The 15713-nt window shown below is 44.0% G+C and overlaps 1 protein-coding gene across 1 annotated transcript; it reads right to left on the minus strand.

Moving 5' to 3' along the window:
- Positions 1 to 846: 846 nt before the first annotated feature.
- LOC139202623 (uncharacterized) lies at positions 847 to 15036 on the minus strand. The gene is made up of 22 exons (XM_070832164.1): positions 14790 to 15036; positions 13981 to 14143; positions 13653 to 13806; positions 13357 to 13513; positions 13086 to 13262; positions 12555 to 12696; positions 12247 to 12434; positions 12000 to 12141; positions 11716 to 11886; positions 9082 to 10114; positions 8128 to 8512; positions 7319 to 7701; positions 5755 to 6079; positions 4057 to 4254; positions 3253 to 3418; positions 3005 to 3157; positions 2750 to 2910; positions 2422 to 2598; positions 2189 to 2327; positions 1385 to 1572; positions 1137 to 1278; positions 847 to 1022 (listed from the first exon to the last, which is right to left on the minus strand). The coding sequence occupies exons 1-22, from the start codon at positions 14970 to 14972 to the stop codon at positions 847 to 849; spliced, it is 5103 nt and encodes a 1700-aa protein (XP_070688265.1). The 5' UTR covers positions 14973 to 15036.
- Positions 15037 to 15713: the final 677 nt, after the last annotated feature.

A 15713-nucleotide genomic window follows, 5' to 3' on the forward strand; every position in this document is an offset into this window, starting at 1 on the left:
GAGGAGAACTAAATAGGTTCAGTACTCCTTTAATATTTAACATTTTACAAAGAATGCTAACAAAGTTTAGGGATTCACAGTTTATCCATTTTTACCATGTGCAAGCAAACATTTACAAGTGGTAACCTTACCTCTTGTAAATTTTTTATCATCTTCCAGATGATCACTTTGATGTAATATTATGCTTGTTTAATAATAAACAATTCTGGTGGAAGTGCAGTTTATGCATAATGCTACGTTAGGCTGCACAGTGTGCTGTCTGCTGTCGTTCCTGTTATGAGGACTAGATGGCGCCAAAGCAAAACATTCTGCATTAGTGAAAATAATTCTTCATGCAGTGGATATGAAGACTTTGAAAAGTGTGTACCAGGCTGAATGTTCCTCATTAAATTGATGTAATATTAATGAAATGAAAATAATAATAGTTATCATGATTTACAAATGATTTGTTAGTTTGTTCCAAAGGCTTGTAACTACACCACCAGCTCTGAATCTGTTGTGTTAAACCTGGTTTAGGACACAAATCATTAACAAATGTGTTGAAAGGCCTTCTTAATGTTTTCAGTCCAATATTAACACAACATAACTGATGATTAACTGTAAAGAAAAAACAACAACAGCTTGATTGTAGTTCGAAAGAATGCACATTGGTATGAAGAGTTAATACATTTTGTCATTAATAACAAGGACAAAGAGAAATTATAACATGTAATGTTCATGTAAAAGTAACTTTTTTTTCATCATACAACAGAGAAAAGATGAAACTGAAAACTATGTTTTTTTTGTTAAGTCTTGTCTGATAAGCTTTGGTTAGATTAAAAATGGGTCAGTGAGATGCTCCATGATTCAGCGGGCCTTGGCGTAAACCTTGAAGGGGTGCGGTACACGTGTAGTTCCAGTGATCCCTTCAGTGCTCAGCTCTACTCCATCAGGAACGGAAAAAGAGAACTTCTGTAGTAAACCAACCAAAAACAGGAACAGCTCCATCTTGGCGAGGCCCTCTCCGAGACACACTCGTTTCCCTGAAGAGTCCACAAACACAAACACACATGAGAAAGTGTAAGAGCTCAGGCTAAAACTCATGTTCTAGTTCATGGTTGATGGTTCTGGTTCAGACTGAGGTGAATGTGGCTTACCTGCAGAGAAAGGCAGGAGAGCTTCTTTCTTCACAAACCTTCCCTCAGTGTCCAGGAAGTGTTCGGGGTTGAAGCTGTCTGGACTCTCCCATTCGTTCTTGTCAAACAGCACAGACGTCAGGATGGGCAACAAGGACGTACCCTAAAAAACAATATCCAAAGATTAACACCAAGCAATGCTCCAACAACACTCACATTTTAGGGGAAATCCTGTCCTGTTAACACTTAAACCTGTGGACTAAATGCACCTTGGGAATGAAGTAACCGCCCAGTGTGGTGTCCTTGGCGGCCATTCTGAGTCCATTGAGAGGGACGATGTTTCCCATCCTCTGGATCTCATGGATGACAGCGTCAGTGTAGGGCAGGCTGGGTCTGTCAGCCATAGTGGGCTGGCGGGTCTGTCCGATCACTCTGTCTATCTCTACGTGGACTTTGTCTGGAGATACGAGGAAATTGGAGGAATTAAGCTTGTAGCAACAGGGGGACGATTTAAAATTGCTCCCTTCGATCCCTTAGTGTCCAGACAAACTGGAAAAAAGTAAGCCATTGCTCCAAAATCTGTCTGTGGCCAAGGGTGACTGAAGGGTTCTGCCATTAGTTTTAGCTTAGCTGGATTGAAGATTGCTACAGAGATCTATTACAGTTTATGTGCTCTGCTACCGCAAAGACGTATCCACTAATTACTTAACATGACTTCAAATTTGGAATGCCAGTAATCCCTGTGGGTAAACTTTGAAAGCAATACAAACGATTCCTATCGATTTTAGACACGCTATGGCTTGAGGGATTTCGGTCGAGGGATTTCAGTATTTCTATGTCAGTGAGTCTGTGTGAGTCGGTCCTGACTGAAGTATCTCCACAGCTATTGGATGTTCATGGTCCTCAGGGGATTGAATCCTAATGATTTTGGGGATCCCCTGACTCTTCATCTAGTGCCACCAGCAGTTTGATATATTTGGCTTAAACTAAGAACACACAGCAGTGGACTCCTTTAGTCTTGCTTTCTTGCTGTTTCTCAGTTGGCTCAGTGTGGGGCCTAGCATGTCACCTACCCTGGATATCAGGGTGTTTGATGAGGAAAACCAAAGCCCACAGCAAAGTGGTGGAGGTTGTCTCTGTTCCAGCCAGGAACAGATCCAGTGAGCACAGAGCCAAATTGGTCTCAGTAAAGCCCAGTTCAGACTCTTTGTGCTATTGAGAAATGCAGAGGAAATACAATAGTGATTGACTGGTAGTTTAACAGGTGTTTTACAGAGCAGTGTGTGCAATGCAGCTGTTCACATACAGTCTTCATTTCAGTGATGAAGGTATCAATGTAGTCCCGGGGATTGTTGTGGTCCAAATCCTTCTTGTGCCTCTGTACCTCCTCACTGATGAAGTCTAGGACGGTGTCGAAGTGGCTGAACATTGTGTTGTGAGGACCTGGCAAGTGCTTCATCACTGTAGGGAATGACTCGTACAGCTACACATAAGAAAGCAGTAGATGAGAGAAACTCTGATGCACATCACCTTTCACCTCATTGGCCTCTTGGGTCACCACAGTGTCTGGACTCCCACACTTGAATGCTGTCTCTCTCTGACTGTGAGGAACTAAATGGATATCACTGACTTACCAGACCCCATACAGAGCCCTCCAGCCGAAGAAGTTCAGACAGGCACTTCAGCATGATCTGGAAGTTGTGGTCGCTGTAGTCGAACCGTTTCCCCATCACCAGCTGGCAAATGATGTTGGACACAGCGTTGTTGAAGAGTCCTGCAGGGTTGAAAGGTTCACCTGGAGGAGAGGAGTCCACTGTTTAGACAATGCTGTACTGCTGAAGGACTGGTGCAGCAGATTATGAGTTTATTTTGTACACATTGTGAGCCACCTTTCTCCTTCTCTATCTCTTCCTGCAGGTGTTGGAGCTCTTCACAGATACTCTGCTCCATGGTGCTTTTGCCCAGACCAAAGCTACGTAAGGTAGACAAAGCAAAGCGCCTCTGTCTCTTCCACATTTCACCATTGCTCACGAACAGACCACCTAGAAGAAAGCATGCAGTGGAAATGGGATTTAAGGGCTATGGGGAGCTAATTTCTGCATAGCATGAGACAAGAGAAAGAGAGAGATTAGTACACCTGAGTTTCCTGAGTAAAATCTGTCACTGACGGGATTTGGGGGTCGATCCACAAAGTTCTCAGCTTGTGTAATAATGGCTTCCTTAACCATCTTGTACCCACACACAAACACCAGCTTTTCACTGCCGAGGCGGATACTAAACACATTCCCATAGGTGTCAGCCAGCTGTGGACAACAAATCAAGTAGTAAACATTACTTAACCATAACAGACTACTGCATCATGTGAACTTTTCAAATTGTCCAAAAACAAAAGTTATGGATTCACCACAAGGAATAAATGAAGTACCAGGTGTCCTTAGAGAGCAATATTTTATAATATGACCACCAGATGTCAGTAGCTGTTATCTATTAATTTCTATAATAAAAATTGGTGATTAAAAGGAAAATGCACATTTCCTGAAGTGTGTGAATAACTAAAAGTTATAGTCTTAGGTTAATTAATAAAAATAATCTAAATGGCCTCCACTTATATTTGTTGCACATGTTGTTATTCTTCACATATGCCACTATCCTGGTAACAGTTGCACAACAGTGTTTGTGAAGGAACTTGAATTGACTGATGTGTAAGTTAAATAAATAAAATGAACAGTTCAAATGTATTGTAATGCTTCAATGAAATTCACACTTCAAAATGAGATTATGTGCGGTGAAAATTGATTTAAAAACAAAACTAGAAAACTATCTTAGTTTTTCATAAAAAATGAATAAATAAAAGCATTTAGTGACTATATCATTGTTATATCTTTGATCCTTACAGCCAACAAGTCCTGCAAGATGAAACCTCTTGTGCATTCAGCTTTACCTTGGTGAAAGAAATGTGTGGATGTTTCCTGTCCACACTGAAGAAATTTCCCACTAGGGGAAGAGACAACGGTCCTGGAGGATAATTTGAAGGATTCCTGTTTTTGATTAAGTCTGCTATTAGGATGAAAATAAAAATAAACAGGAATAACCCCTTGAGATCAAAACCCAGCAAAAAATTATAAAGCCACATCGTTACAGAGCGTTAAACCAGCAGCAGGAAGAAGGTCAGGACAATCTTTTTCCTCACTAAAAACACTTGTGGATTTATAACGGCTGTTATAAGCTTGACTTAACCCTGGCGACACATGGTCTGTTCAAAGGTGCTCGTGACAATGTTGTTACATAACTAGCTATAGACACACCTACTTTTTTTCCTGAGACCTGTGTTATAGTAAATATGATGAAACCTAAAGAAATAAAAGCATCTCCCCAGTACTCAAAAATAACAACCTTGTTGCGTCTGTAATAGGCCAGTATAAAACTAAAAAAATCTGTATACAAACATTAATTCAAAGCTTTAAGAAATAACAATATTCTTGATAAGTACCAATCAGGTTTTATATCATGTCATAGCACCGTGACAGCTCTTGTTAAAGTAGCCAGTGACTTTAAAGTAAACACAAATGCTAAGATACACTGTTCTTGTATTATGGCCATCAAAGTTGCCTTTGACACCATAGACAATGAAGTCATTGTTTACAGGTTCCATGACACCATCGGATTGTCAGGCTTCATTTTAAACTGGCTCCCCTCCGACCTCAAATTTGTATCCATTCATACTTTTAAATCAGACAGGTTCCAAATTCTCCCTGGAGTACCACAAGGGTCAATTCTTAGCCCACTACTTTTTACGCACAAACCCACAAACTAATATCATTAAGAATAATAACATAGCATATCTTTCATACTCAGACCTCACATAGCCCTATATACCGTGATGTCCCAATGACTTTATCCCAATTGACAACCTGATAAAATGCATCACAGCCATAGATTATTGGATTTTTTGGCATTTCTGCTTTATTGAATAGAGACAGTAGAGACAGACAGGAAACAGAAGGGGGGGTAAATAAAACTGAAATTGTTATATTGTCGTCCCCCAAAAACAACAGCTAGAAATAATCTAAAAGGCAGTCAGCAGATCAATATTTATTGAGTTCCACTGTAATGAAATGTGCTCTATGAATGAAGTTGCCTTGACATGCCATGCAATTAAGTAATAATATCATTGCACTTTGAGTAATCTCAGTTTAGCAATATGATAACACACACGCTAAGTGCAAACCCTCCACTGTGTTTTAGTGACCTTTGACTTGAATGTTTGTGTTGTAAACAGAATCAAGCCAACAATACAAAGTGCAGTGGGAATAAAAGGTATCTAAGGGATCTGGTGTGCAGCTGCATATAAATGACTCAGTCAGAAGTCTGTAGTTTTGTGGAGATAATAGAAAGCTGTAAGTCATATGTTCTTTTGCAACACAGCTCAGGTATTCTGCATCATGGTCACTGGGCAGAAAAAGCTCCCTGTTGGTTCAGATGAAGGCCTGTTTTTCAAACATTATTCCACTGGAATCACTTAGGTTTGTTAAAGGTTTTCAAAAGACAAAGAAGATTGAGGAACTTTACAGAATTTAAAATACCTTGCCAAAAATTTGGGATTTTGTAAAAAAATTTTTAACTCGCCACTATTACGCACAGGGCTCAGAGACATGACAGTACCCCCCCCACTAGGGCCGGCTCCTGACGGCCCAGGAGTGTCAGGGTGGCGTCTATAAAAGTCATCAATTATGTCTTGGTCCATGATGAAACTGGCCGGGACCCAGGACCGTTCCTCTGGCCCGTAACCCTCCCAGTCCACCAAGAACTGGCGCCCCCGACCCCTCCTCCGAACAGCCAGTAGCTGTTTGACCGCATACACTGGACCCCCTTGGACCAGACGAGGTGGTGGAGGAGGCACCATAGTGCTGTCCTTGACGGGTTTCAGTCTGCTTACGTGGAATGTTGGATGGATTCTGAGAGACCTGGGTAATTTCAAACGGACAGAGACAGGATTAATGACTTTTGAGATGGGAAATGGCCCCACAAACCTGGGGGCCAACTTCCGGGAATGTACATGGAGGGGAAGGTCTCTCGTGGAGAGCCAGACCCTCTGTCCTGGCTGATAATCCGGGGCTGGTCTGCGTCGGCGATCTGCTGCGGTCTTCATCCGGCCCTGGCTCCTTAGCAGGACCTGGCGAGCTGCGGCCCAGGTCCGCTGACAGCGGCGCACCATAGCCTGTGCTGACGGTATGGTGACTTCCCTCTCGGAGGCAGAAAACAGGGGTGGCTGGTACCCATGAACTACCTGAAAGGGAGAGAGTCCAGTGGCGGTGGTAGGAAGTGTATTATGGGCATACTCCACCCAGGTCAGATGATCGCTCCAGGCAGTCTGGTTCTGAGAAATAAGACACCGCAGACATGTTTCGAGTTCTTGGTTAATGCGCTCCGTTTGGCCATTTGACTCAGGGTGATATCCTGAGGACAGGCTGACTGTGGCCCCTGTGAGGTGGCAAAATTCTCTCCAGAACCTTGCCACGAACTGAGGCCCCCGGTCAGACACAATATCAACGGGAAATCCATGGATTCTGAAAATGTGCTGTAACATTACCTTGGCCGTCCTTTTGGCAGAGGGCAGTTTGGGTAGTGCCACAAAATGAACCATCTTGAAAAAGCGGTCTACCACTGTCAATATTGTTGTGTTACCGCGTGAGGGTGGAAGTCTGGTAACAAAGTCGATGGACAGATGTGACCAGGGACGTGCTGGAACTGGCAGCGGATGCAACAATCCCATCTGTGCCTGCCTAGAAGTCTTGTTCATAGCACAGATATGACATGCAGTTACATAGTCGGAAACATCCTTTGCCAATGTAGGCCACCAGAACCGCTGTCTGATTACAAAAATTGTCCGTTTCGTACCTGGATGGCATGTGAGCAGCGCTGTATGAGCCCAGTGTATAACTTGCGGACGCAACCGCTCAGGAACGAATAACCTATTGTCAGGACATCTGCTCGGGACTGGGTCATCACCAATAGCCTGCTGCACATCGTTTTCTATTTGCCAGGACACCGCCCCTACCACACGGCTTAGTGGCAGGATGGGTTCGGGGTCCGTGGCATCGGGGTCAGGATCGTACAAACGAGACAAGGAATCTGGCTTAGTGTTTTGGGAGCCTGGTCTATAGGACAGAGTGAAATTGAAACGACTAAAAAACAGAGCCCACCTGGCTTGACGAGAGTTCAGTCGCTTTGCTTTCCTGACGTACTCCAAGTTCTTATGGTCCGTCCAGACTAAAAATGGCTGTTCTGCTCCCTCCAGCCAGTGTCTCCACTCTTCCAGGGCTGTTTTTACGGCCAGCAGTTCTCGGTTGCCTACGTCATAGTTCCTCTCTGCTGGGGATAGCTTCCGGGAGAGGTAGGCACATGGATGAACTCGTCCATCTGCCACAGACCTCTGCGACAGAATGGCGCCCACCCCCTCGTTGGAGGCATCGACCTCTACCACAAACTGCCGTTGTGGATCAGGAACAGAGAGGACTGGAGCAGTGGTGAAGGCCTGCTTCAGGTGGTTAAAGGCCTCCTCGGCCTGCGGGTTCCACACGAACGGCTGTTTGGAAGAGGTGAGAGTATGCAGTGGAGCAGCAATGGAACTGAAATTTCGGATAAACCTCCGATAAAAATTGGCAAAACCAAGAAACTGTTGCACCTTCTTTCTGTTACCTGGTGTTGGCCACTTGGCGACAGCACTAACCTTTTCAGGGTCCATGCAGATTTGGTTAGCTGTGACAATATAGCCCAAGAAGGAAACTGTGGAAACATGGAACTCGCACTTTTCAGCCTTTACAAACAGCTGATGTTTCAATAGGCGAGACAAGACTAACCTGACATGAGCCTGGTGCGAGTCTAAGTCAGGAGAGAAGATGAGAATGTCATCCAAATAAACAAACACAAAGACATTCAAAAATTCCCTCAACACCTCATTGATAAAACCCTGAAACACCGCTGGAGCGTTTGTGAGTCCAAAAGGCATTACCAGGTACTCATAATGACCTGTTTTCCATTCGTCGCCCTCTCGGATCCTGATTAAATGATAAGCGTTGCGGAGATCTAGCTTGGTGAACACAGTAGCCTGTTGCAACAGCTCAAAGGCAGAGGACAATAATGGGAGTGGGTAGCGGTTCTTCACGGTTATTGCATTGAGGGGACTATAGTCTATACAAGGTCTGAGGGAACCGTCCTTTTTCCCCACAAAAAAGAAACCTGCTCCAGCGGGTGAGGAGGATGGTCTGATGATCCCAGCCTGGAGGGACGAAGCGATATACTCATCCATGGCCTTTCTTTCGGGCCCTGAGATGGAGTATAGTCGTCCCTTGGGGATGGGTGCGCCGGGAAGCAGTTCAATGGCACAGTCATGGGGTCTGTGGGGAGGCAGAGATGTGGCCCGTTTTTTGCTGAATACCTCCCTAAGATCCCTATAGCACTCAGGGACCTTTGCAAGGTCCGGGTATTCAGCGGGGTCCACTGAGTCAGGCTGGGAGTTTCTGACCATAGAAATAAAATCAGATTTGCACCCCCTGCAGGCCTCCCCCCAGGCTTTAATTAGTCCTGACTTCCAGTCTACATGGGGGTTGTGTCTCTGGAGCCATGGGTATCCCAGAACCAATGGGTGCTGTGCAGAGTCAAATAAATGAAAGTGCATGAGTTCGGTGTGATCTGGTTCAATGGTTACCTGAATCGGCTCAGTCCGGTGAGTCACCTGGCATAGCACTCTCCCATCCAGAGCGCTCGCTCTGATGGGCTGGTCAAGGGGAATAGTCTTAACATGGAGTTCTTTGGCCAGCGACCAGTCCATGAGACTCTCGTCAGCCCCTGAGTCAATTAGTGTCTCTAGGTCTCTGGAGCCCTTACCTACTCCGAGACTTACCTTTGTCAAGGTGCGAGGAGGGTAGTCATTGTTAGAGAAATGGCTCACCAGTGCCCTCCTCACGCCTGGTGAGCCCTGTCTTTTAACGGGCATGCCGTTAAGAGGTGGCCCTGCTGCCCGCAGTAAAAGCAGGCACCCTCCGATTGTCGCCGCCACCGCTCCTCCGGGCTGAGCTTGGTCTGGCCCAGTTGCATCGGCTCCTCGCCGCCTGCTGGTGGTGCCTTCCTACCCGAAGGCTGGAGTGCCATCAGTACCGTTCTCGGGAACTCTGACGGCTTAGAGGAGGGCCCCGGGTAGCCAACAGGTTGGCTGGAAGCCCGGCGTCGCTCTCCCGCCCGGTTCCTTAAACGGCTGTCCACCCGGTTCGCCATGTCTATTAAGTCCTCCAGCCCCGTGGGAAGCTCAAACGAAGCCAGCTGGTCCTTTATTGGTTCCGCGAGTCCATTAAAAAAAGCGTCTACCAGCGCTGGTGTGTTCCAGCCGCAGTCGGCAGCCAGCATACGGAAACCAATGGCATAGTCTATCACTGAACCCATCCCCTGCTTGTGCCGAAGAAGGGCTCGTGAAGCCTGTGAGGTGTGGTCGAAAATTCGACTCAGTGTGTCCTGAAACAGTCTTAGGTCTTGGCAGCAAGGAGCCTGCCTGGACCACTCAGCTGTGGCCCATGCTGCAGCCCTCCCCGTCAGGTGTGACACCATAAATGCCACCTTGGCCTGGTCTGTGGTGTACAAGACAGAGTTCAGTTTAAAGTGTAAGTCACACTGCACAATAAATGTTCTGCAGTCACCTGAGTCCCCTGAAAACTTTTCCAGTGAGGCGAGGCGTGGAGCAGACAGGGGAGGTGACTGGGTCAGCGGTGCATCGGTCGGTGGAGCTGTGGGTGATGGCGCAGCTGGGGAAGGAGGTGCAGGCTCCAGCCGTCTTAGAACCCGGTGGAGTTGCTCCGCCAGTTGTTGCAACTCCTGGAAGTTCCCCTGGCGGTCAACCAGATCCTTCACCCTGCAGTGGATGGCCCTAAATTGCTCCTCATGCTGGGAAAGCATGGAGCCCTGGGCTGACAGAGCTGTCTTAAATGAGCTCACTTCGGCTGGACAAACTAACACACACGACGAGACATGACAGCCACCACTTCCTCCATGTTTAAAAAGACTTCTGTAAACTGATGTTAATCAGTTTATGTAAATGATCAGCTAAGGGATACAACTGAGATCATTTACTTATTTAAGAACAGATTAATTTAATATCTTTTAATTTATTTACAACATTGGATTTTTGAGCAGTCCCTGACATTATGGATGAAATAACAGAATTCAAGGAGAGAGTGATGATGTGCTTCTTCTTTTGCCTTCTTGTTAACTTTCTGGGAAAATTAATTACCTAAATATTAGATGAAGTTATATGTATATGAAGCAGAATATATTTATTATTTACTAGGAAAATTTTTTAAAAGACTGATTTTAAATACATTCACACATTTTCTCTCACTCCTGTGAGGATGAAGATCTCAAAGGATGATTCCTGAAAACGTCCTAGACATAAAAGCAAAGAAGCAAAGAGGGAACATTCATGCATCTTTAATGGCTCTGTGAAAAATCAAGTTGTCTTTGGTAAGCTTATCACATGCCCAGTGCATCGGTGTTAATCAATTAAGGTTAATACATGGATATTTGAGGTTTTGACTTGTGTGTAGGTGCTCAGGAAATCATTCGTAACTAATGTGGATCTCGTGATTATATTTTTTATAATATACTATGATCCTCTGTTGCTCAATGCTGGTAAATGAGCAAGTCATTATTACCTCATTACATTTTGTGACACTTGATGGAGCAACAGTTTATGAATGTCACATGTAGATAAAACATGTCATTATGTAATCTAGTAGATAAAACCTTGTCAGGCTAGCCATAGATAGTGTGTTAGTACATGGTTGTATATAAGTAGGTGTTTTTAGTTGTTAAAATATCTTACCACAGCCCTTTGTACACTGTTGCCCATAAAGTTGGAATAATTGTTCAATACCCCCAATTTTGTTAAAGCCTGAATACACAGTTTGCAAAGGTTAATTGTGGTTTAAGTTTCACTGTGATATATTTGGAAGAGTTTGATCAATAAAGTTGAGAAGATAAACACTTTATTTATCAAGAATAAATCACATTGTCACAATCATTTCATGAGAAGAGGTAAAAAACATTTTATTCCAACTTTATGGGCAACAGTGTATCTTACAACAGCCCTTTGTAGTAAATGGTAAATGATCAGTAACATTGGTAGCAAGCTGTGTTTGGGAGTTTATGGTCCTGGTAACTGTAAAAGTGGTTTCCCCATCAGGAGAGGGGGGGAATGTTGATCAGTTTTGATTGAACTCATACACAAAGTCTTAGGAAGAGCTCCACACATGACTCAAAACAGCTCCGTGAGAGGGGAATACAGGTGCTTTAACTGCCTGGACGGACCAAATCAAAGGCAACTGGGCTTGCTGTTTGGCATGGCTGGGTGCTTTTGCCACAGAACTTGCAAGTATATCCTTCTTCTTCATAGACGTTGTGATCTTCTTCATTTTGGTGGGGAGTGATTGTATGTAAGGTTTAGAAGTTTTCAGCTTCGGGTCAGATATGTGATCATCATGTTATTCATCGCTGATGCTGTGTGCTGATGCTTGCCGTTTGGCTGAGATGAGATAAAGTGGAGAAAATCAGCGAGGTTTGGCTAGCATCCTGTACTCCTCGGGAGAATAGGTGAAGCCCAGCACACCCTCCAGGCTGGGCATTTCTCCAGGAACAGGAGAGAAGGTGAAGCGTTGGAGGAAACATGAAAAGAAAAGGAACAGCTCCATTTTGGCCAGCTGCTCCCCTATACACACACGTTTACCTGTCAGGAAACAGTGGACAGTAGCTTTAGGTTTGTAGATTACCAGCACATCGTGAACTACTGTTTTATTACTTATAGAGTATTATTGAATATGGAGCAGTTTAGAAATAAACCTGCTGAAAAGGGTAAGAAGGCGTCTCTTCTGCGGAACTGGCCCTCTGAATCCAAGAAATGCTCCGGATTGAAGATTTCTGGGGTCTCCCACTCACTCTTATCAAACAGCACAGACGCGAGTATTGTGTTAACAGCTGTGCCCTGGAAAGAGAGTCACCAGATACTGATATCAGCTGTGTATAAATAATTTACAAATTTTACAGGTAGTTATTCATCCCTGGCTAAGTCTGATGAAAAGTCCATCACCTTTGGTATGAAGTATCCTCCCAGTGTTGTGTCTTTACTGGCCATTTTGGGGAATCCCAAGGGAACGATGTTTCCCATCCTCTGGATCTCATGGATGACAGCGTCAGTGTAGGGCAGGTTGGGCCTGTCAGCCAGGGTGGGCTGACGAGACTGTCCGATCACTCTGTCGATCTCTGCCTGGACTTTCTCTGAGTGACGAGGCAGAGACACGATGACACAATGGGCAGCTCACTGAACACGATACACCTGCAAAACCATCTTTAATCTTCATGGGAATACACCTGTGCTTAAAGTGACAAGATACTAACCCTGTATCTCTGGGTAGTGCATCATGAATACAAGGCCCCAGCGTAAGGTGGTGGCAGTGGTTTCTGTACCGGCCTCAATCAGGTCAAGGGTGCAAACCTGCAGTGTTTCGATGTTGAAGCCAGACTGGGGATCCTCCTTCTTCTGGTGCCGTGTCAGAAGAAAAACCCTGTTATTTTATGACATTAAACTTAGAGCCATGGATTATGGACTTTGTTACAAACAAATTTTATCTCTTTCCTTCATGCCATTGCTCCAACTCAGTATGGCTCATTGAAAATCTTGGTTAGTTTGAGAGAGATTCTGTGATTCATGTCTTAAAGGAGAGGAACATGGCATGACGGGTGAACAACTATTAACCCTGTTAAACAGTTTTTTGACAGCAAACCAATCAAACAAGTAAAAACAACTACTGATGTGTGAAAAGGTTTTGGCTTTTATCGTTTGTTCCTTTATTTGCAATAAATTGCTCTACTACGCTGAGAATTGATGAAATAGTTGGCTTGAAACCTATAAAAGTGGAAATATCCGACCTTCTCCATCTCTCCCAGGTATACATCGATATAATCCCGAGGGTCGTCAGGGTTCCACTCCTCCTGGTGCTTCTTTACTTCCTTTTTCAGGAAGGCCATTATCTCCTCGTAGTTGCTGAGGACAGTCTGGTGAGGTCCTGGCAGGTACTGCAGCAAGCCAGGGAAGGCATCGTACAGCTATTGATGGGACACACTCAGTCATCGGTCATAGAGCCACCACACAATTTGCTTTGTGATCTCAACACAATAGTTGAGGTAGAACCAGAATTACCTGAGCCCGAGGAGAGCCAGCAGCCAAAATGGCCTCGTTGTCCAACTCCAGAAACTTGCGGAAGCTTTGATCGCTGTATTCAAAGCGATGTCCGAAGACCACAGAGGAGATGATGTTACTCACTCCAGTCGTTATGGTGTAGTGGGGATTGAATGGCCTTCCTGGGAATGTGTTGAATTCAAAGCAAGTTGTGATAAATCATATTAGGATACACAGTCACTTGATGACAGTTCATTGATTACAGCATTTTCTAAGTGCAGTAGTCCAGTTGCATGAACTAACAAATTAATCTCTACTTGCCTTGTTCCTCTTTAAAGGCTTCACAGAGGAAGTTGCTTTCCACTTGAATGTATTTTTCCAGTGTCCTCTGGCCCTCTCCAAAGTAACGCAGGTGAGTGTTGGCAAATTTCCTCTGCTTCTTCCACAGGTAACCATTGCTCAAAGCAATGCCTGTGATAGTGTCATATCAAGTGGTTAACAAAGCAAACAGGCCCTGCACAATGAATGAGTTTTTTCCTCAAAATTACTCAATTAATTATCAAAATAATTGGCTAAATGAATCGATTAATGGTTGCAGCTACATGATACAGTAAAAGACAAACATCCATGCTCTCACATACTCACCAATGCCCTTGAAAACAGCATGGAAGAGAGGGACGATGGGTCGATCAACAAAGCTGTCCAGCTGGTTAACAAGAGCCTCTTTGACCATCTTGTATCCTGAAATAAACACCATCCTCTCACTGCCTCTCCTCAAGCTGAACACCGGGCCGTACTCCAGAGAGAGCTGCAATTAAAAACAAACTGCTTCTCAAGAAGGGAAACACTTCGCAGAGACCTTTGTATTATTTCAATATTTTCATTTTACACTGGACAGAAATAAAGGCAGTTTATTATCAGATTAAAATCCTAAAAAGAGTTACACCAACACCCACTAAATTGGACATGACTCCCTACTGCAACCACTGCTGAAAAGGTTGGTCTCTCTCTGTTGTTGATGCTCATAACACTGTTATTTTCAATTAGAGACTAGGTGAACAATAAATTATACCTTTTTTATCACATATTTACCTGCAGTTTGTCACTGGTTATTTAACATGTTAGGAGCTTCCATGTTGTTTTTAAAACTCACATTGTCAAAACCCTTTCATAGCTGAATGGTGCCTCTGGGCGTCATTTTAGTGAAAGGCCATCAATAAAGGAGGTGATAAGCACAAAATAAGCAGAAAAAGGTTTGGCTAAAACACATTAATAAGCACTGATAATAATTGAGAAACCACTTTTGAGCTGCAATCTTATGACGTTATTGTTTATTAATTGTTATTCCTTGTACTCGTCATGTTGACAAAGTTGCTATCTGTAAGCCAAGTTGCTCCTTGGTTATCAAAGATCCACTCTACTCTTGGAAAATAAGGTGCTACTGTTCACCTCACCCTCTCCATTGTTTTGAAGTCAATTCCAGTGAAGACATTTCCAAGAAAAGGCACAGCCAAGGGTCCAGGTGGAAACCTGTGTGGTCTCCAGTTTCTGACCACATCAGTGAAGAGTAACACCACAAAACTGAACAGCAGCCAACAGCTAAAATCCATATACTCAAACACTGCTTGAAAAATCATGATGCATAAGTTTAAAAAAGCCTACAAGAGAATCACAGTTTGCTCCTGCAGACAGGATTGTGGTGCCTCTCACATAATGTACGTGAGGAGAGGAGGAAGCTTGAAAAAAAAGGAAGCCCAAACTTGGTAGTGTTACATAACACTGCTGACCTCTCTGGACCTCTGAAGCGAAAAACAAATCTGGAGCTTGAACTCTTTCAGCTGGCTGCTCACTGTTGGCAAGTGCAGTGCTTGTTATGGACACAAGGAGGCCTTCCTAATCATTTTAATGCAAATAGTTTGTCAGTATTCAGTTAGTGAAACAACAACGCAGTGGAGAAAATACACTAAATAAGGAGGTTTTAAGTTATACAGTAGATGAATTCTAATGAAGGTTTGTTTCTTAGATCAATGACTTGCCATTGTGATTTAAAAAACATAGATTTCATAAATGTAATTTACATGAACATTGCTTCAGAAATAGGCTGCTACCTTCTGTCAAGATGCATTTGGGTGCTGTAAACAGCACAGGGAGCTGGCTAAAGGTAATGGTGAAACAAAAACATATGATGGGTTGACGCTTCACACGTCATTGGAGCCTGGAAAAAAAGTTGAGACCAGCTCAACTTTATTTGTAGTGCCCCTCACACAGCTTCAAGTGCCAGGTGGCAGTTAATATCTTTAAGTCACCCGCTTCTATTGAAAATGACTTATGTAACACTTTGTCGCTCGTAGTGTGAACACAGCGTTGGCTCCTGTGCT

The sequence above is a fragment of the Pempheris klunzingeri genome, chromosome 6 (genome assembly GCF_042242105.1).
Source record: "Pempheris klunzingeri isolate RE-2024b chromosome 6, fPemKlu1.hap1, whole genome shotgun sequence".
In the NCBI taxonomy this organism is placed as follows: Eukaryota; Metazoa; Chordata; class Actinopteri; order Acropomatiformes; family Pempheridae; genus Pempheris; species Pempheris klunzingeri.